The 22,425-nt window shown below is 44.1% G+C and overlaps 1 protein-coding gene across 2 annotated transcripts; it reads right to left on the bottom strand.

Annotated features, from left to right (window-relative positions):
• Positions 1-1,037: 1,037 nt before the first annotated feature.
• MCM3 (minichromosome maintenance complex component 3) lies at positions 1,038-22,071 on the bottom strand. Of its 2 annotated transcripts, XM_037159562.2 has the most exons (17): positions 21,771-22,071; positions 20,586-20,698; positions 19,907-20,115; positions 19,296-19,426; positions 17,116-17,354; positions 16,507-16,615; positions 15,352-15,505; positions 14,884-15,015; positions 14,028-14,236; positions 11,687-11,861; positions 11,204-11,330; positions 10,227-10,377; positions 8,036-8,176; positions 6,981-7,084; positions 6,404-6,492; positions 5,862-5,931; positions 1,038-3,254 (listed from the first exon to the last, which is right to left on the bottom strand). In XM_037159562.2, exons 1-17 carry the CDS (start codon positions 21,846-21,848, stop codon positions 3,056-3,058), a joined length of 2,430 nt encoding a protein of 809 aa, XP_037015457.2. In that variant the 5' UTR covers positions 21,849-22,071; the 3' UTR covers positions 1,038-3,055. The 2 variants fall into 2 exon arrangements, with proteins under 2 accessions (XP_037015457.2, XP_037015458.2); XM_037159563.2 differs by lacking the exon at positions 20,586-20,698 and having other exon boundaries at positions 21,771-21,823.
• Between the last annotated feature and the right edge of the window lie 354 nt (positions 22,072-22,425).

The following is a 22,425-nucleotide window of genomic DNA, read 5'->3' as shown; positions in this document are numbered from 1 at the left end:
GGCAGGGAAGTGGACCCACACAGGGCTGTTTTTAGGACTGCATAGCTGAGGCGGCCAGTACAAGGTGACTCTCACACCTACCTTATTCTGTCTCAGTGGATGTCACCTCAGACAAAATCTGGAATCAGCAGGACAACTGGTGTGGTTTGAAAACTCTGGAAAATGAGAAGGGGATAAATAACCTATGGATTCTCTGATTTCTGGGAGCCTTTTTCAAAGCTCTTTATCTTCCTCCTTCATGCTGTCTCAATAACCCAAACTCACAGGGATATTATGAGGATTAAGGTAGCACTGCCCACACCGGACAGATTCCAGGCTGAAGAACCCACTTCCAGAAGCTGGGAGTAGGGGGTCCTCCGTGTGAGAAGTGCTTGAGTCAGAGCCAAACCAACTGGGCGCCAGGAAGGGCAAGGAAGGGAAGAGTTCGGGAACTCAGCAAGGGAGAAACCACTTTAAATGGTCTTAATCAACAGATCCCTTTTTAGAAAAGAAACCCCTATCAAAACGAATCATTTTACTTTCGTGAAACCTGTAACCTGCAGTACTAATGAAAGTCTCAGAGACTGGTCCATGCGGTGGGCACTCGCCACCCGCTCTGCTGCGTCTCACACGTGCCCCACAGGCAGCAGTCATCCCATCACACAGATGGAACGACAAGCGGCACAAACTTAACCAAAGTTATCTGGTCACAGAGAAGAGATTCAGTTCCAGCAACCTAGCAAAAGCTCTCTTGAAAACAATCCTTTCAATATGGATGCTTCACTTATCCAGGAGAGTTAAGGAATAAGGTAGCATAATTTTTCAAGGTACAATTCATTTCTGTAGGCCCCACCAATTATTTTAACTGTTTCAGATGGCAGACCTAAATGTAAACACTTCTCTTTTGGAACAAAGCCCGTGTTTTTTCCTGACAAATCTGGGTCGTCACTGCAATCCATGCCCTCTGGGGGCACCAGCGAGCCAGGAGGCCTCGGCCTGCGCTGCCTTCCTCAGGTTCAGGCAGGAATTGCGAGCTCTTGGCAATAAACTTCTTTAAGTGCTTACTGACTTCTTTTATTTTTTCCTAAGTTGGAAAATTATACACACAAATTTTTAAAAACTCACTGTAGAGATTGAGTCCCTAACAGTACGTTATTTTACTACAACGTCCATCGTGGCTGCCTCGACAGCCTTCTATCTTCTGTTCATTTGCTTGCAGAGCTGAGCAGTCAGCACGGTACAGTTGGCATTACAGGCACTACCAAAACGCTGGGTGCTCCTGGTCACTCTCCCTCTCTGTGCCTCAGTTTCCTCAGGAGCGAAGGGTAGAGAGTAAGAGTCCTATTGACAAAGTGTTTGGCCTTTTCGAAACATATGACTTGAGAAGACCCCTGAAAACCCCTAGCTTTTCTCTACACCAGTGCCCCGTCAGTAGGTTCCACCCTCCCCCCGATTCTCTACTGACCCCTTGATTCCCATAGCTCTTTACTTTGTGTCCTCATTCGGTATACAGGGATGGGCAAAAGTGGGTTTAAGTGAAAGTTTGTTCTTATTTATTTTTCTATTAGTTTCCACATAAACCGTAAACCTACTCTGCGCACCCCTGCACATGCTGACACATTAGGCATACATGTCCCCAGCCTGCAGGCCTCAAGAGCAGGAAAGCCCACCTCTGCACCTACTGTCGCCTCCAGTACATCACACCCGCTGCCGGTCCCGACATCAGTCTCCCTCTGGGACCACCGCCCTCCCCCCTTTGGAACTGTGCTCTCTAGATCACTCCCACTAGGACCCAGACTTCGTAACTGTGAATAAACCACAAAGATGATTAAATGGACCTCCCCAACAAGGTTGTCTTCCCTCCAAAAACCTTATGCCACGAAAAACCAAAGGAAAAAGAAAATCTTCTGCTTCACAGCTTCAGGGGGAGGGGCCCCTCTGAACATAAAGAAGCACCACGTCAGTCTGACAGCAGAGAACCAGCCAAGCCTCTTCTCTTCCAAGCAGCTTCCAGTGCATGTGACCAAGGCCCCCATAAAATCACACCATTTAAAAAAATTTTAAGTAACTTTAAATGTTTTTCAGAAGGTATTCAAACCATACAACAGTAGAAATATTGCCCTGGCCCATCTACAAACATCTGTACAGACTAACAAACCCCAAAAGCTGTACACACAGGTATATGTGGTTTCACAAAAATCCTGTTATTTCTTTATGGGCAAAACTCACATGATTTTGAGATATCAGATATATCAGGTATTGTTTCTCATGAAGGGGATTTCACCTGGGCTCGGGAAGCCAGCAGAGAATCATTCTCCTCCTAGACTTCCACACATTGGCCTCCTGTGGCTATTTAGCTATTTTAAATCAGCAGGGTCTGGTGCTTACAACTTGGACTGATAAATGCTGGTGTCACTGAGGAAGAAAACTGACTATAAGACCTAACTTGCAGAGTGCACGGTAGCCTGCTGCCACCTTGTGGTGGACTCATGCAAATACAGGAGCAGTAAATCTTGTAGGGCAGAGCTTTTAAGAAAAAATTAAATGTGTCTGTAACAGCACACAGTACAAAGGCCATATGCATAGAATAAGAATGGGTAAGTATATCCAAAGTCTTGAGTATTTAGGCCAAAGGTTTATCATATTGGTCTTGACTGGTGTTTGTGCAAAGAAAGCTTTCTTGGCCTCCATGACTTGCTTCCAGAACTTCTCTCCACCAGTGTAAAGACCTTAAAGCCTGCTCTAGACCAAAGTGCTTGGGAGAAAATAAAAGCCAACCAACACTGAAAGGATGAACAAAAACCAGATGAGCCCCAATATACTCAGAAGTCTTCCATTTGGGGATCCAGTCTTTTGCAACAAGAGGCAACAGTCTTGGCCCTTTCCCACTTCACTCTCTACCTCATGGCAGCTTTCATTCCCAAAGCTTCCAGCAAGTCCTGATTCAGCTTCAGCACATGCCCCTTGGCTTCAATTCAATTAAACACTTATTCACAGGAAGAAAGGCAAAGACCAAACTGGGAGTTAGGGTGGGGACTTTCTTGGCAGATCCCCAAAGTTTAGACACGAGGCCTCCTCAGATGAGGAAGATGATGCCCTCCGACACCATAACCTGGTTGTCGTCCTGCATCTTGCTCAGCGCTGCCTGGATCTCCTCTGAGGAGAATGGCTCTTCTTTGTCCCGGTTGATGGATTCTGTGAGACGATTCATGCCCACCGACTGGGCATGAGCTTCCCGGAACACCTCCAAGAGGGCCACCTTGAATGCCTTCAACCTGCCCAAGACAGGAAAACAAGGGTGAAGGAGACAGACTAACCCAAATGCTTTCAGGCAAGATCTATGTTGGGAAAACCTAAGGTGTTAGTGCAGTATAGTCACCCCTGCGCGCGCCTTTGATGGCAGTTCCACACCTGAGTTTCCCCCTTTAACACTAAACTGTTGTACAGTTCCTCAAACCTTCAATTTGAGCATGTTGAGAAATACAAGTATTTTAAAACAAGAGGCCTTTGAGGGTGTGGGGAAATTGGCATTCCCACACACTGCTGGTAGAAATGTAAACTGGGATGGCATCTTTGGAAGCAATTTAGCAACACGTACTAAAATTCTGAAGTACATATCCTTTGACCCAGGGAATCCACTTCTAGAAATTAACCTTAATTAGCTACACTTGCACAAGCACACTGATAAATGAGAATGTTTACTGTAAACAGGTCCTAATGATAGAACCTAAATGTCCATCATTAGAAAACACTAAAATTATACACATCCATACTACGGACACTCCGTTGTCATTAGAAAGAGATCTATATGGGCTGATTCAGAAAGTGCTATCAGACAGAGTTCAATAGTTATCTCTGGGGAGTGGAATTACAATTGATCTTAATGTGTTTTCCTACTTTTCCATGTTTTCAATTTTCTTCAGTAAACCTATCATGTTGTATGTGTGTTTAAGGTAATAAAAGAAAAAAATCAAACCTTAGTCATAGTTTTTTTGGTGTTCAGTAACAAAATTTATAGATAAAACTTTCTAAAACTAGTGTTAAAACTCTTCATCTCAAAAGAAATAACAATTTGGTGAGAAAAAACAAATATAAGTATCCAGCCATGTAATATGAAAAAGAGACATTTATTGAAGATAGAAGAAACGCTGTACTTAGGACAATGATACCTCAGTCCCCTTCAAAGTAGGCACCTTAGGCCCTCACACAGTTCTCCCAGCATCTCTTCCACTGTTCAAAACACTCTACAAAATCCTTTGTTGGAATCACCATCAGCTGCCTCATACTTTCCTGAATTGCAAATTAAATTTTGCCACAATACATTTCATGCCAAGAACCTGCTTCAAAATCTCAGACACAGTAGCTTTTGGAATCCCCAGATCAGCTTCTAGTTCTCACATGTTCAGTCACCGATCTTTGTTGACTGCAGCCTGTACACATTCATCATTCTCAGGTGTTCTGCTTGTTGCAGGCCTTCTAGAATGTGGATCACTTTCAACAAATTCCTGACCATCTCTGAAGTGTTTATACCACTTTTATTTGCACTGCACTCATTGCATCATCCCCAAAAGCCGTCTGAACCATCTGAATAGTTTCCGCAGAGGAATGTTAGAGCTTAACACAAAATTTGAGCACAGTTGATCCAGGAGGAAAACAAACAACTGTGCAAAGCTTATTTTCCAGTTTTACTATGAATTTCTGAGGCTCTCTTGAAATAAACCTCTTGGACATAGGGTCCCAAGTGGAGAAAATGGGAGCCCCGCCCCTGCCCATAAAATGCAATGCACAGAGCAACTAAAACATCAGGAGTCAAAGGAACCACCTCATGATCAGTAAGGGACACTCTATTACCTTGAGGCATCGATTCACTGCTCTACTCACTCAGCTCTATCATTCTGAATGCGACAGCCACACAGTACACGTTAGTAAATAGTGTCTACCACCCTCACTGACCAGTACAGTGATGTCGTCATTGTTCACCTATACCCATTTCAGTCCACTCTCCCTGGCTGCCAGGGTACATTGATGGTGTGCAAACTGTTCTCCTTATATTAGCAATGGCTTGACTTTTTCCAGACAGACCTCACATATATACATATATATTTATATTTGTAAATATATAAATATTTTATATTTAAATGTATAAACATACAAATACATTTAAACCTATAAACATATACTTATGCTTAAGTTTTATATAAGTATAGTTACATATACTTATAATACATATTTTATGTATTTATGTTTATTTACATAATTATGTGATGTATATACAATGTACTTATTTATATATTAAATATACAAATGTTTATTTATAAATATACACATACTTTTATATTCATAAATATATATATATATTTGTTTTTTCCTTAGTGAATTGTCGTTTGAGATGAAGAGTTTTTACCACAAGAGTTTCAGAAAATGTTAGCTATAAATTATATATAAATCCATTTCTTTTTCTTTTTTTTTTTATAAATCCATTTCTATTTTTCGGTATATTTTTACTTATACACAAATCTATCTATCTATCTATATCTCTTACTGAGAAGAACCGAAAGTTCAAAGACACAAGCTTTGTCCTTGCTCTATCTTCTCTTTCTGACCTCACAAGAACTTCAGGTTTAAAATTCCCACCCAAAGAGAATTATTTAGAAAGCAAATGGTAAAGCGTAAACTAGGAAATTTTTTTGTAAAGGGTATACAAGAATTCTTTACAAACAATTTTTGCAAAATTTTTTTGGTTTGCACTCAGAAGCAGAGGATGAACTGTGTTTTAAGAGCCCTGGTTCCGAGCCCCACCGGCAGGAGGCTGGTTTCACGCCTGCTCCCACACAAGACGCCCTTGCCTTGCCAAGACACGTGGAATCCACTTCCCTACCCACCTGGATTCACTCAGCTCCACCTGCTGGGATTCCACGGCCTCCTGTGTGTCCGCTGACTTTGGAGTTTGCACTTGAGATAAATGGTTGCAGAGCGAGAAGACGACAAGGTGAAAAAGTCATTTGCAAAAACACCAGAGAAATGACCTTTCCTGCTCCCCACCCCCCAATGACTCTGCTGCAAACTATTTCCTAGGGCTCTTAAGGGACCAAGAAGGACAAATAGGATAAAGGGAAATCTCCAGTGAAGGAACAATGTTAAGAACTGTGTTGAGCAGGAGACGCTCCATACACATTATCTGGGCGCCAGTGCCAGGCTTGGCGAAGAGCACAGTTGATCTAGGAGGAAAACAAACAACTGTGCAAAGCTTATTTTCCAGTTTTACTATGAATTTCTGAGGCTCTCTTGGAATAAACCTCTTGGACACAGGGTCCCAAGCGGAGAAAATGGGAGCCCCCCCGCCCATAAAATGCAATGCACAGAGCAACTAAAACATCAGGAGTCAAAGGAACCACCTCATGATCAGTAAGGGACACTCTATTACCTTGAGGCATTTCCTTCTCTGTGTCACTGAAGTCGTAGGGGTCATATGAGTCCCCATCCCTGGCATCTGAGTGATGACGAGTCTTCCTCCTAAAATACCCACACCACAGGAGTTAAGAAAAGCTTTAGGAAGCACTACCCTGTTCCTCTGACCATGAGAAAAAGAACCAGAAGCTTCTAGAAACAAAGTGAAACACTAGGCCCAGGCCTGTATGAGCTGTTACTTTTTCTGCTTCTCACAACTTTTTCCCTACCACCCACCCTCACAAATTCAACCCCAGTCCCAGAACGAATAATTAATCTTGAGGGAAACATTCCGAAATGTATACTCAAAAACTTCCGAGTGAGTTACTGATCCTGCTACTCAACATTTCTTGAGCAGGAAAGAGGACAAACGCCACCCCACTGAAGGGGATCGCTCACTCTCTCCTTTGTCCAAGTCACCTTCACCCCCAAACCCTGAAGATCCAGATGCCTTTCCCAGAAGAACCCGGTGTCTACCAACGCGATCCACCCTCCACACCTCCCCCAACCCCGACCGCAGTCTCTTTCTCTCATTCCCCTTTGCCCCACCTTACCTCTTCCGCTTCTGTCCTTGGTCTTCCTGGCTTTTCTCTTCTTCATCTTCTATCTCTGATTCATCATCATCTTGCTTCTTACGTTTCTTCTCCTTCTCCAGAACCTAGGGGCAAGCCAAGGATGTATGGGTGGGTGAGAGAGGTCACTGATGCCAAAGAACTGAATAAAGACCACTGAGTAAGAGTCCCTTCTGCACCATCAGCAGAAATGATGTCCACAGGTCTAATGACTCACCTAAGCCTCTCTTTGTCCCCAAGTCCCAGAACCAGGACCAAGGGACAGGCTGCTACCCATCTTTAGAAATGCTGGGTCATGTGTTTAATGCCTTTCACACAGTAGGTACTCAATGAGTATTTACTGAACAGAGAAATGAATAAAAAAATACAAAACCAAAACTCCAGCCTATAATGGTTAAGTGGGAAACAATTCATTTCTTTATAAATCGGGTGTTCACACATTTAAGAATACTTCCACCCTAGCAAGACACAGCCAGGAAAGGCTTATCAGACCCACAATTAAACCCCAAAAGACTACAATTCACCAGACTGAAGGATGGGAGTCCAGGGGCACGAATAATGAGTAAAAGGGAGTCAAGTCTTCAAGGACTAAAACGACAGAGATGCAATGTCACAAGCAGAAATATGACAAGAGCCAAGTCTGAGAGTTCAGCTTCTACATGAGGTTTTGAGGTGTCCCTAGAACACTGACCTGAAGAGGCTGCCAAGCAGAAAGGTAGAGGAAGATTATCAAGGGCAATCGTTTAGAAACATCTACTCTTCTAAGAGGCCAAGGAAGCAGAGAAGCTACAGCACTACAGCACATCAGTGGAACCGGCATCCTTCCAGGGGCTCCGGCATCGGTATTTTAAAGCTTTCCAGCTGATTCTGACAGGCAGCAAGAATTGGGAACCCCTAGTGCTGTGGGTCCCAGAGAAAGGGACAGACACTGCTTTCTGCTGATGACCCAGACACACGTGACAGCCGTGGGAGGCTCTGAAGCCCAAGCAGCAATGATTAATTCGGAAGAACCCCTCACCAAGCATCTGAGTCCTCACCTTTTTGAAGTAAGCGTACTGGACCAACTCCACGGCTTCCTCTGCATCCTGCAGGTCCACAGTCTTGCTCATGCGGGCCTTGGCGTGGGCCGTGGCCAATCGGATCAGGGTTTCCAGTGTCCGCGCTGTAACTGGAGACGTCTGCAGAAGAAAACAGAAGATTACTACTCATCCAGAATTACGCATCTTCTTCAGGCACGCCCACCATTCCCACCGCACTGAAAAGGGAATAATGACACTACTAGAAAAGCTCTAGGAAGTCCAAGCAATGGATTCAGAGTCCTGTATTCTTTATAACTACCACAGAAAATTCAGAAGGATAACAATTATCATGGAACTTTGTGTGAGAAAGCGCTGAGGGAGGGAAGCGTGGGTGTACTACAGGAAAGAAAACTAGGCATCTTACAGCTGGAAAAGTAAAAAAAAGGCCTAGAAAAAGTACAAAAGTGATGGGAGAGAAATAATCCCTTACAGCGAGCCTGAAATGCACCAAGAACTTTGCTTTTATATTCTTTGTCATTACATACTCTTTTTTGAAAAGTTTTATAGATAAGTAAAATGAGAGTCAAGCAATTTGTCCAAGGCACACTGAGGGAAGGGATGAAAGAGGCCATGTTTTCGGAAGTTGGCGAAACCCACTAGGCCCAGAGGAAGAGCAGCAGTCTGACGTGCTCCTGCCGAGTGGTCCTCACGGGGGTGGGCGCCTGCCGAACTGCGGTGCTTTCATCTCTTTTAACTACTATTGTCTGAATAGGATCCCTGGCCTAAGGAATCGGTATGTGTTTAGTAATAGACTTATGTGCTTCCTTTTTTTAAGTTTCAGGTGATTCTGATGTGCCCTTCTAGTTAAGCCCTGACATTATGCAACCCTCTCATTATTTTATGAATAAGGGAACCATGACCTGACAGGTGAAAGGCTTTGTGCATGGTCCAAAAGCTAGCTGAAGACCTTGGACCAAAACAAAGGGCTGGGACTCTCTGCAGCCCCTCATCTCCGCTGCGTGATGCATCAGGGATGGATGTGGTTACTTCTACTTCCAAGTTTTCAAAGTTATGGCTTAAACCAAATCTGACATTCAAAAACAAATATATTCATTTATATAGGTTAACCATATCTGTCAATGATTCAGAAATTTAATTGAACAGAGTTTGGAGGTTATATACTCCATCATAAGCTCTGACTGGTACATTATGTTCTGTGAGAGGGCCTCTGACACACTGGAATGTATTCACACTATGGGGAACTTAAAAAGACAGGGGCTATTTAATCTGAAGACAAGTCATACAAAATCTCCAGAAAGCAAAACTGAGACCCATGGGTGAAAGTCACAGGGAAGCAGTTTAAGTTCAGCAAGCAGAAGCATATATATCCTAAGACTTCAAGGCAGTGAGGCACGAGGCTTGCTTTCCCTGGAGGCGTCGGGGACGTCCCGGCAGAAATTCCAGAAAACGGACCGCCTGTCCCGGTGTGAGGCTGGCACAGACGACCTGGAATCACATCTAAATCCAAGAGTCTGTGTCTCTATTGCATAATGAGGGATTTGGACTCGGGTTTGTGAAATCCTGTATGAACTAAGGTGCCCCCAAAACATTCAGATAAATTCATGGGCTGGTGTGTAACGTTTCAAGAACTAGTTTTGGAAAACCAGCAGTTGCCCCACTCCAAATCATGGTCAAAGTCCAACTCAAGTACCGCACTCTGGGCATCCTTTCCTGAGACTCATACCATTTTTGGGAAAGTCTAAAGGAGAAGCTGATAGCGTCTTCATCGATCCCCAGCATTTTCAGGTGCCACGCTGTGGTTTGTGTTTTAACTCTGCATGTATGACCTTTCTATCTACCATTCTGCTTCCCCATCCCAGACCTGAGCTCTTGGACAGCACTTCACATTTTAATGCTGCAGGTAAGAAAACAGAGACTAATTCAGTTACCAGAAGTTGTTCATGTTTGCTAAACAGATCACAACTTCCAGGGGCCAAAACTATCTGAGCTGACCTGATACATGTTATCTCTGGGGCTCCCATTTCACTTTCTTCCGAAAACAGAAATGATTAAAACTGTGTAAAGACCAGAAAGAAAAAGTCAAAAACCACTACATTAAAATGGTTTCAGAGTCCTCGGAGAGGAGGCTCTGTTCCCCAGCCACACATTTCAGGGACGCCCAGGTCCCCCCGCCCTCGGGCACTCTCACCCTGGCTGTGTCAGAGCTCATGCTGTCCTGGCTGCGCAGGCGTGAGTACTCCTCTGCAATGTGGGCAGCCGACTCCTGTGTTAGGATGGGCTTGATGATTTTGGCCACGTGGATGTACTTCTTCATGAAAGCTGCATTCACCATCTTCTCCCTGGACCCGCACACAGTGAATTGCACTGCCCTGCCACACCTCAGCACCTGCTGGGGGCAGTGGCTTTGCCTCTCCTTAGAGAGGTCAAGGGGCAAGGCAGACACAGCCTAGAACTCATTATCATGCATCTCGTATGGAACAAGTACAAGGCCCTTTCACATCTTTTTATTTAATTCTACAAGTATTACTTAGATATTACTTTTGAGGTAAGAAGTTTAGATATTATTTACCCTATTGTATATATAGGAAAGCTATGACTTAAGAGATGCATAAGGAGACTCACATTCAGTTTTCTGACTGCAAATTTTATGTTGTTAAACCAGCAGATTTAAAGATTATGTTATGCTCCCTACTGCACCACAGCCAAAAACAGAGGTAGGAGACCTCACATTTCATGCTTTGAGCACCTGATCAGTTTCCTTCATCCAAATCCACTTGCAAAGCCTCCAGAGCTTGCCATCTACGGACCCTTCACCATGAACCCAGCATAACAGCTTCATGACTTGTGCAACCCTTCACATACGAGGGTGACATCACACCCCCACCATGGGTTAGGTATGTCACCGAGCCTTCTATTTGAGGAAGAGATCAGAACCTAAGTTTAATCACCCACGAACATTTACAAGGCAAGTGCCCAGGAAAAGATGGTCCACCTACGGATCCAGAAGGAAAGAACACATAACCATGTTATGATGCCAAGCATATCTTAACCTGGGCAGCATATATACATACACATGCCCCAATGTAATACAACATCAGGTGTACACATGTCCAATATGACACAAATCTCAGGTTCCCTCGAGGGACAGGTAAGAGAAATGCTCACTTTTTCTTCCTGTTCCCATGCAGAAGGTTGTCATGCTTCTCATAAATCTGGGTGTCTTGCTGGTCTTCCTGATTAAAGTTGGGATCATCTGTGGCCAGGATATCCACCGCACTGCCCAAAGGCATAGCTAGAAAACCCAAGTTGAGAGAGTAAGAAAGAGTTCAACCTAGGGGAAATCGCTTCTTCTACAGCACAGGAAGGGAGGCGAGACTCACAAAGAAAGGACCCATAAGGAAGCAGACATGTGGAATCCACAAGGAAGGGAGGTGGAACCACTTGGCCCACAAAAGATGCCTAAAAGGTATTTCCAGACCCAGAAATGGACAAAAGACACACCTTAGAATAATCTCCAGTAAGAAGGGGAGGTGGCCAGGCAAGGAAGGGCATCTTTGACGTCAACCCTGACACCCACCAACCCCTCAGTTGGGCCTTAAATGAAGGGATCTGTTTAGATTCCCTTCCTCACTCTTCCCATGGTCTCACCATCGCCATCCTGCTCCCCTGGTGCCCGGTAACGGTGCATCCTGAGGACGTGGTCCGAGACCTCCCGATCCTGCTCAGGGTCCATCTGGTCCAGCATGATGAAGAGTAAGTCAAATCGGGATAGCAGCGAGTCCTGCAGCCCGATGTTCTCCATAGGGGTCTTGTACTGATCATACTGGGAACACAAGAAAACAGTGAAGTGTAGGCTAAAACCAACACAAAGGGCAAGGAAGTGGCTCTAACAGGCTGCGTGTGGGTATCAAAACCAGCCTCCTCCTTCCTGAGCTTTATTCTGCTCCTCTCACTCCCGAGGCAGGACCAACCCTGAAAAATGACTCCCTCTTCCCTACCTGTTATAAAGACAAGACCAGCTGGCTAAACCGGAAGCACCTGGAAACTCTGGAGCCCCTTACTCAGAAGGTAACGAGTAAAATAAAAACGATCAATAATCTACAAGTCATAATAATGTCTTAAGAACCATGGGAGTTTTCCCCTGGGAGTCAAGAATTCCTATATTCTTATCTTTCAATTCAAGACCTAGTAGGCTGATGCCTACCTACCCCCACACACACTTTAGTCAGAGGGTCTTACAACCTTGCAGGTAATAATTATTCCGACCACGTTCACATTTCCAGACTTGCCATTTTCTCCCTACATTTCCCTATAATCCTTCAGAACAATGTAAACACACATTAGCATTAATCTAAAAACCTGTAGTTCTCAACCCACACTATCATTACAACCAAACTATGGAGCCTTTTTAAACCGTAATTACCCAGCGCCCCAATCCAGAGATTTGGATTCAGAAACTCTGGGCTAGGGATCAGGCGCCTGTAAGTTTCAAAACCACCACCAAAAAAGGTATTCTCACAGTGGGATGGCCAGAGCCCACCACGGGCTTTGGGTTCCAATCCCAGCTTTGTCATTTTCTAGTATGTGACTCTTAAGCAAGTTACCTAAACTTTTAAGCCTCCATTCTCTCATCTGTAAAATGAGGAAACCACCTAACCTCACAGGGGTTATTGTGAGGATGAAAGAAGTTGATAAATATAAAGTATTTATAAGTATTAGTTAATAGTATTATTATGGCAAAAATCTTAAAGAGGGCAATTTGGCCCTGGCTGGTGTAACTCAATGGATTGAGTGCTAGCCGACAAACCAAAGGGTCGCTAGTTCTATTTCCAGTCAGGGAACATGCCTGGGTTGCGGGCCAGGTCCCCAGTAAAAAACATGAGAGGCAACCACACATTGCTATTTCTCTCCCTCTCTTTCTCCCTCCCTTCCCCTCTCTCTAAAAATAAATAAGATCTTTTTTTTAAAAGAAGGCAATTTGGCGATCTCTACCAAAATAAGAACGCTTGTAACTCAGTATAATTCCACTGGTAGGTATTTAACATACAGGCATATTCCCAAATGTATAATGTATAACAAAACACAAATAAAGGGATGTTCGCTGCAATTCATTCACAAAAGCAGGAAGGAAAAAGGGGTAACAGCAAATGCTCATCAAATGGACCTGGCTGGTGTAGCTCAGTGGATTGAGCACGGGCCTGCGAACCAAAGTATCGTGGTTCAATTCCCAGTCAGGGCACATGCCTGGGTTGCAAGCCAGTTCCCAGCAGGGGACATACGAGAGGCAACCATACATTGATATTTCTCTCCCTCTCTTTCTCTTCCCCTCTGAAGATAAATAAATAAAAATAAAAAATCTTTAAAAAAATGGTGATCAAATGGAGACTAGTTAAACAAATTTACTATGAATCCATATAACAAAATACTAGCGAGCTGTTAAAAAAAAAAAGGCAAAACTCAGCAAACCCCAATTGGAATAAATACAAGATTATATCTCAGCACACTACAGTCATGCTAAGAACCAAAGACAGACTAATTTTAAAAGGAGATAGAGAGTGCATTTTTGGTACATGATTTTTTTTTCTGAAAACACTCAAGAGCTGTTACTGGCTATTTCCTGGGGAAAAAACAGGAAAAGAAAGGCTTTTACTTTCCACATCGTATCTCTGTTCTGTCTGTAAGTCCTCCCACCACACGTACGTATGTGGCGCTTTCATTTCAATGTCAATACAGATCACCTGGGAAGCGACACGGCAGGTCACTTGTGTTTTCTGAAGTTACTTTAAGTAAGTAACTTTCCAGGGGGTTCTGATCTGTATGATGGGTGAGGAACCCTGGCTCCACCCCAAAGGTGGTAACAAGAGGATAAGCTGACTTTGGCCTTTGGCTTCTTGTTCCCCTGGGTCGCCTGAACCGAACCTCTCGGCCCAGTTACTCAGCAGAACTAAATGAAGGTGAGGACAATGGTTAAGTGCCTGATTCCACTGACCCTGCCATAGACGGGGTTGGCTGCTGCCAGAACACTGCAGCGGGCATTCAGTCGCGCGTGGATGCCAGCCTTGGCGATGGTGACTCGACCCTGCTCCATCACTTCATGGATGGCGGTGCGGTCCATGTCAGACATCTTGTCAAACTCATCGATGCAGACCACGCCTCGGTCCGCCAGGACCATGGCCCCCGCTTCCAGACGGCGTTCCCCTGGGGAGTAGGGAGGTAGTAATACATGCTGCGGTCCAGGTTGTAGGGGACAGAAGGGAGACGTCAATCCCACCCCTCTGCACCTCTCACTGACACACATGAGAATAGAGTGACGTCAGCTCCTAGACACAGAGGATTCCCTGGTGGGTCGCATTTTCAAGCTCCAACCTGAACCTCACCTCCTTGTCCCACTCTGACCCCTAAGCAACTAGCCTCCAATCAACTTCCTTCATAGATTTTTCTCTCTTCATCCTCATCCTCAAGTAATTTCCTAACTAGATCTCTGTTCTCTTTTGCTACTCTTGAAACCCCTTCCTCTAATTTAGGAAATAGTACTGCTACTCTTGAAACCCCTTCCTCTAATTTAGGAAATAGTACAATCTTCATTTTTATTTCCCTTCCAACTCACTTGCTCCTTCAAAACTCTTTTAAAAATAGCCTTCTGGGAGACATTCTTGTCCAAAGGCGACCCAAACTTAAATTTAACTCACCCACTAGTGCCACAATGCTCAGTCCTCTACAATCTGGCCCAAACTAACCTCTCAAGTATATCTTCCCAACGGAAGCCAGTACCTAGAGCAAGCACCTGAAGTTACGCTCCATCTCACTGCTGGACATTTGCCAAGGACCCTTAAATGCTCCCTTACCTGTTTCCTGGTCTGTGGTGACAGCGGCCGTCAGACCCACTCCAGAGGAGCCCCGGCCGGTGGTAGGGATGGCCCGGGGGGCAGTGCAAAGCACATACCGCAGAAGCTGAGACTTAGCAACCGATGGGTCTCCTGTAATTGGATGGGGGCAGCAGTGACTCTCTAAGAAACTCCCCCACACTCCCCAGCAAGTTCTGCTTTTTATCAAACAGCCCTTAGAATAACAGAAAATACAGTAATAGGTTATTAACATTATTTCCTTCACTTCCTCTGTAGCATTTGTGGAATATACTGTAGATATATAAATGGAGATCTAGAAATAATAAAAAGACTCATTTTATCTTTTCGCCCTTTGATGGGACTGAAATACAGCCAAGTACAGAACATACCACCTCACAGGCTGCAGCGTCCCACACCACACTCTGCAAGGGAAAGCCAAGCGTCTACGGTGAACCCCCAACACCATACCTATTAGGAGAATGTTGATGTCCCCACGGATGTGACTGCCGTTTTCTAGGTCTCGTTCCACCCCTCCCAAGAGCAAGCAGAGGATTGCCTTCTTCACATAGTCATGCCCATAGATGCTAGGGGCCAATGACCTGGCCAGCTGGTCAAAGATATCCTGCAGGAGAAATAGCAATGGCAAGAAAAGCCTAATGAGATTCAATGGGATTGTGCTGAGCTTCACTTTACACTGTAGCCTGTACAAAATGCCTTAAGAAATACAAGTGTACATGAGCACTGTTTTCAGTCCTAACAGCTTCCTCTCTAAGACAAATCTCAGACATCAGATCATCTTCAGAACAGGTCCAAAGAAAGCCTGGATTCCAAAACTTGCTTGGAGGTTTAATCTTTAAGAAAAAAAGTGAACCCTAATCAAGATTGAAATGTTTATCTTTACACTCTCCAATGATACTAATCAATAAATGATCTTAATTTTTAAGCCAGAAGCCCTGGCTGGTGTAGTTCAGTGGATTGAGCACGGGCCTGCAAACCAAAAGATCGCAGTTCGATTCCCAGTCAGGGCACATGCCTGGGTTGCAGGCCAGTTCCCAGCAGGGGCCAGTTCCCAGCAGGGGTCCCATGAGAAGCAACCATACATTGATATTTCTTTCCCTCTCTCCTTCCCTTCCCTTCTAAAGATAAAGAAATAAAATCTAAAATAAATAAATAAATTTTTAAGCCAGAAAAGTGTTTCCAGGTTCAGTGAGTATGTATTGTGCTTCAGCATTAACTATTATCACACATGCATTATATTTTGTTCAATTCTAAATATAAATAGTCTTTAAAAAGACAAATTTGAGAACTAAAAAAATAACATTTTAAGTTACAATGTATCACTGTCTTCAATAAAGACTCATTGATATGTTGATATTCTAACTCCTATTCGTTATTTATATTAGATTCACTTAGCAGCCCAGCAGGTAGCACAACAGAAATATTAAGGAACACAAAGCAAAGACAACCTGTTACTTGCTGAGTGGGTCAAAACTAGAAGCTAGCACCGAATACTTCAGAGGAAAAAGCTTGGCCTTCCTCCGGATCCAGTTCAAAGATGGCCAAGCCCAAACACAGCTGGTACACATCCACCCCCACCCTCAAATCACTGAAGGACATCCAGACCTTGGATCGGGTTTTACTGAACTTCTTGATCTTGGCTATGTCCTCAGCAGAGAATGAAGGCTGAATGTCCTTGCTCATCTGCTTCACATTGCAGGCGATCAGAATCGTCCTGGAACAAACAGAATTGAGAGAAAGCCTGTTATTTCCCATTCCTAACATCAGAACCTTTTTAGGTTAATTATCTAGAACTGCAAATTGAAAAACAAAGAAAAGAAAAAGGAAAGACTATTCTAGATTAAACAACCGATTCTCTGTTGTTGATGATTCTGTGTTCATCCATGACCTAAACATGCAGACGATGCCTCATCTCGGGAATGTATCTCCTGCTGACTCACAGAGCTTCAGGTAGAAGATGTAGGAAGGAGGTAGGAATACGCGAGATACTCCCAAGTAAGCCATGAAGCTACAAATCATACTACCAGTAAACCCACTCCCAGCATAAGGCAGTATCAGCAGTGTCATGATAGAAAAGAGGCATCGCTCTCCCAGGCAGGTAGAGTGCTCCACCCGTCTGTCACAACTCTCTGGATTACGGCGAACTGGAGAAAGACCACCACCAGAAATGGAAGCTGCCGACGGCATTCCGACACTTCACAACTGACCCTTTACCTGAAGTTCCCAGAGGTGTAGCCTCCCTTCTTTCCAGGAAGGCAACGGTAGGTCCCCACCACCTGGACTCGGTCACCAGGCTTCACCTTATCCACCAAGTCATCATCCAGAATGACATCTACTGAGCGGGGAAGCTGGCCAGCGGGGGCCTTCTCCGGCATCTCCTGGATGGTGATGGTCTGGTGGTCCTTGTAGACAGAAAGGCCGTATTCTGTCTCAAGGGGATTGTTCTCCTCATCCTGGAAAAGGCACACAGAAAGCACAGTTATCTCAGCCCTGCCTCAGAAATACCCCACTTATTTGGGGAAGGGAAACAGATATAATTTAAAGATGACTTCATGAGATTTTAATATTCAAAAAACAAAAAAAGCCAAGTATCTTCTCTAGCTTTTCCAACCTTATCTGTTCTAATGGCAAACCATCTAAATGGAAGAGGCAATCTATAGTCTGAGGGGACCATGGGTATATTAACATCTAAATTAAGATTCTTCCACTACTAACACTGAATATATGCTTTCACTATGATGCAGTATTTCCACGCCTGGGTAATACCCAACAGAAACACTCACCCAAAGCCTTATACTACAAAGTTAACAGAAGCACTATTCCTAATAACCAAAAGTTAGACAATATCCAAATGCCAGCAACAGAATGGTTAAATAAATGTGGCATATCCACACAAGTGAACTGTACAATGAAAATGCACGAAATACACCTATACACAACATGGACAACTCTCACAAACAGAAGCTCCCACACAGTGTGTATAAGTATTTATTTAGATAAAATATAAAAATAGGCAAAAATAATCTATGCTGCCGGACATCAGGACAGCCTGACACAGCAGTGTGGGCCCTCGAAAGGGACTCCCGATTGCTGGTAAAGTTCTGTTTCCTGTGCTGGATGCTGATTTTATAGGTATTCATCAAGCTGTACGCTTGTATGTGCTTCCCTGTATGTATGTTCAACTTCAGTTAAAACGTTTTTACATTTGTATTTCTTTGCAACTTGAATTTTCAAAAGAACACAATACTTACTGAATGCTTACTATGTGCAAAACACTGCTATTATTTCAAGGAATTATCTCATGGAATCATTACGGCAATCTTTCACATTTTACAACAGATTTAAAAAGAGGTTAAGTAAGCTCCCTAAGATCACACCGTAAGGAGCAGAGCCAGGACTCAAGGCAGGTGTAACGCCAAAGCCCAAGCTCTCAAGCACCACAATAGACACAGCAGCTCCAGTGACCTGGTCCGACGTACTTCTCGGCTCAAGAAAAGAAGCTTGGCCACAGAGGTTGGTACAAGAGCACTCCTTGAATACTTCCCGGAGCAGAAATTCTAGGAAGTAAGGGTAACTTCTAGAAAGTAGGGTAACTTACAAAATGCAACTGGCCTATAAAAAAAGACATGGGTCCCAGCCCTTAGGGTCATCACCACCTGGGACCATAAACAAGTCACTCAATCTCTCCAGACCTCCACAAATCACCTGGAGGTAGACAGAATGATTCTAGAGTAAGTTGCAATTCCAATTCTAAGATACTCTTGTTTTAGTTGTTTATATGTTAAGATTCCCCCAGTTGATAAAACTAAGGACAAGGGCTGGGTCTTATTTACACCTGTGTCCTCCATGGTGCCTAACAATTCTCTGGATATAGTAGCTCTCAATTAGAATTAACGATGGGAATAGGTATTCTTTGATAGAATGAATTTAGACATCAAATAATCAATGTTGATCATCTTCTTTTGTCTTATTAAGGCTTCACATCATCCTCAATTCAGATCAGCCTGCACACTAAGAATAAAGCCGCTGCTTACACCAACCCTTCTCTCACACTGTGGTAAATACTTACAAAGAGTGCATAGCAGAATTATAGCATATTTTCCCACATTACTTAGACTGTAAAATTATAACTTTGCTAAAAGATGGATGTAGATTGTTTTCCGTTTTTCAACCATTCCATAATTTTCTAAAGTATTTATTCTTTTTTAAAATAAAAATCATCAACTTTCCATATTTCCTGGCTAACAATCTATGTTTCCTTTAGATTAATCCCTAATCCTTACTTTTCACCCTATTTACTTTTAGAAGACTTCAAGTATTACCCGATTACCTGCATGAAAACAGATTTATCTGACTACAACCTCCAAAGAGGCCCAATCGTTCACTCCCCTCACCTTGGTGGGGTAGACAGAGGTGGAGGGAAAGGCCACCAGGGTGGTGAGATCAGAATAACGTCGCTCTATGGTCTTCTTGGTAGCAGGACAGTAGTGGACACTGCGGACAACTTTGGGTCGAACGAGAGAGCCTAGGAATGGGAAACGTGCATATACGTTGATCCAACTAGACAGTGATAAAGGTGAGCTCTAACCCAGGCAAGCCTATGACGACTCCAAATACTAATGTTCCAACTGGTTACGCTATTTCAGTAATACTTGTCATTTATTCATCTTTACATTTATATATAGAACATCACCATACCCACGTAAAACTTTAAGTACATCCGATCCCAATTGAGAAATAGAAGTTTGGGGTTAGAAAGAGGAGACTGCCAAGAGCCACAACTCCTCCACTCTCAGCAGAACTCATCATTCTGCTGGCATGGGCGGTCATTCAAGGTCCTCCTAATCCCTATGCACTTGGAGCTCCTCCAAATTTCACCTAGTAATTTAATGCTTCACTTTTCTGATACCACCAGCTACCCTGCTCTACCCCACCTCTCCTGCTCTCCCAGCCCCTTTAAGTCTATCCCACCTCCATTTACAGACTCTTATTTTAACCCACTCACACTTAGTGACAATGCCCTCCACACAGACTACACAGCTGAGGAAGCAGGAGGTCAGAGTCCGGGGAGAGACGTGCTTGGAGCCAAAGCTGCCCTCCAGTCCTATGTAGAACTCCTCATACTGCTTGGCATAGGTGGCATCAATGGAGGCCACAAAATCCTTTAAGGCCCGCTGGAAGGCAACCAGCTCCTCAAAGGCATTGTTCAGGAGGCTGCATATGGACAGAAGAAAAAATAATTAGGCAGAGAGGACAGAACTCAAAACAACTAACTCTCAAAACAGAAGCAGACATTCTGAAATTTTTAAAAATTGATTTTAGAAAGAGAGAAGAAGGGGAGGAGTGGGTGGGAGAGAGAGAAGAAGGGAGGGGGAGAGAGAGAGAGAGAAACATCATTTTCTTGTCCCACTTATATATTCATTGGTTGATTCTTGTATGTGCCCTGATCAGGGTTCAAACCAGCAACCTTGGTGTATGTACATGCACAATGCTCTAACCAACTGAGTTCCCCCTGGCCAGGACATAGAAGTGGACATTCTTAAATGATAAAGGCCAGGGAGTAAAGGTGAGACAATAAGGCCTTCAAGGTCAAAACATTTTGGCCAGTTCCAATGTGGTAAAGAGGGAAGGGAGCCATTCTCACCCAAAGCCAGGATAGCCCCTTGGAAACACCTGCCACTCACCGATTAGCCCTATTCTCATTTTTCCTGCGTAGGTCATTCACATTAACAATCAGCCGGTACTGGTTGTCACTGATCAGCTCCCGAACTTTGCTCTGATAAATTCCCTGGTCTTCCTGCAAAATAGCCACCACCACAGATAACAACAGCCACAATTCAAAAATGTTTTTAAACAGAGGCAGCTCTCACAGCAAATGTCAATCTCTGCAGCAGAGCTGAACCCCAATTTCTCCCATATTTTCACTCACTAGCCTCAGATTCTATATACGCCCAAAAGAACGTGTAGGGATTATGACTTCCTCAAGGTCCATGCTATTATTCCTATTATCAACAGCTTCTGTTTCCAGTCATTTCTTAACCTTTAATGGGGAATGAAAATGAGCTCATAATTAGTATAAAAGAACAATAAATTCTTTTTGCAAACCTTGTTAAAATATAAATTAAATGGGGTTTTAATATTCATATTTAAATGAGTTTCCATTTAAAAATTATAGACATAATTAAAGTATTTTAATTTCCAGTCATCTGTATAATACAGAAAGAGTTCTCATATCTAAACCTAAAGGAGTTGGGAGCCTCAGCTATTAGTGTACAGCATCAGCAACCCTTCAAGATGCTTTACCAGCATTCTGTGGCTTTCAATCTGGGGTTGTACACCAAGCCCCTTCATCTGCGTAACAATCACTTTTTCTCTGCATCTCACTTAGTATTGAAGAAGAACGCTGCCAAATTAGGAAGTCTTCCAGCAGAAAGTCAGTCCCTAAAACCTGAGACCCTCCACGCAGCAGATCACTGCCATCCTATAGCAGAGCTTCCTCCACCTAACCCCCCAAGATAAGAGAGCCGAGTGACTTCCAAAAGGTTCAAGTTGACTTTGCCGTTTTGTTTGCATTTGAAGAAAGCCTGTCAAATCTCCCGCGACCCAGCCATCACTCGTACTTAGGAGAAAGTCACAGGACGGCTCTCTAAGGTTCAAGAACAGAAAAACAAGTAAGGACTGACTCCACCCTGAGAAAACTTAAAAGATCGGGGTGGAAGGCTCCTCCGCCGGCCGGCCTGGCCCGCCTCTACCTCCCGGCCCGGCCCGTTCACTGCTCTTCGGGCAGCGGAGTCCCGCGTGGCCAGCCTCCGACCGTTCGCCTCCTAGGCTCCAAACTCCCGAACCTCGCAACCCAGCGCCTCCCTCACCTCGTCATCCAAGAAGTCCAGGTAATCTCTCTGCGCCTCCCGTAGCTCCACATCATCCAGTACCACGGTCCCCGCCATGCTTGTCAACTTGCAGCTACCTCCTCCAAAGTCGCGCGGACCTTCTTGGGTGACCCCGCCCCGGCGCGAAAACTTGCGAACTTTTCCCGCCACCAAATGATACCTTGAGGAAGGGGCGGGATCTCTGGGAGGATGTACATACTCTGATTGGTTAACTCGCTTTACCAAAAGCTAAATACTGCCCAATCGAGAGCTTCTACTTCGCGTTTACAGCGGCGCCCAGTATTGTATCAGCCGGGTATCTGGGTTTCGCCCCTCCTTGTTGCTCCCCCATTGGTGGGAAAGCTGGCCAATGAGGCCGAAAGGAAGCACCCAGAGCGTTGCGTCGGAACTGCCGAGGGCGGGAGAGAACGGGAAACCACGCATTCTGGGAGTCGTAGTCTTCCCCCTTTCCCGGATGTTTCGAGGGTGTTTTTTCAATCACTGGTAAACTTACCCGCGGAACTGGAAGGTAGTCGCAGACGGTTGGAGTGGAAGAGTAAATGTCGGCGAGTGGGGATTTATAATGCAAGGAAATGAAAACATAAAAACAAATAGTTTTTAAAGTATACATTCTAATCAAGTGTGCTGGATATTT

Source organism: Artibeus jamaicensis, unplaced genomic scaffold (genome assembly GCF_021234435.1).
Source record: "Artibeus jamaicensis isolate MK-2021 breed Jamaican fruit bat unplaced genomic scaffold, CSHL_Jam_final contig_484, whole genome shotgun sequence".
Lineage (NCBI taxonomy): Eukaryota > Metazoa > Chordata > Mammalia > Chiroptera > Phyllostomidae > Artibeus > Artibeus jamaicensis.
Note: the sequence above shows the minus strand (reverse complement) of the source record. Positions and strands in the feature narration are given on the sequence as shown.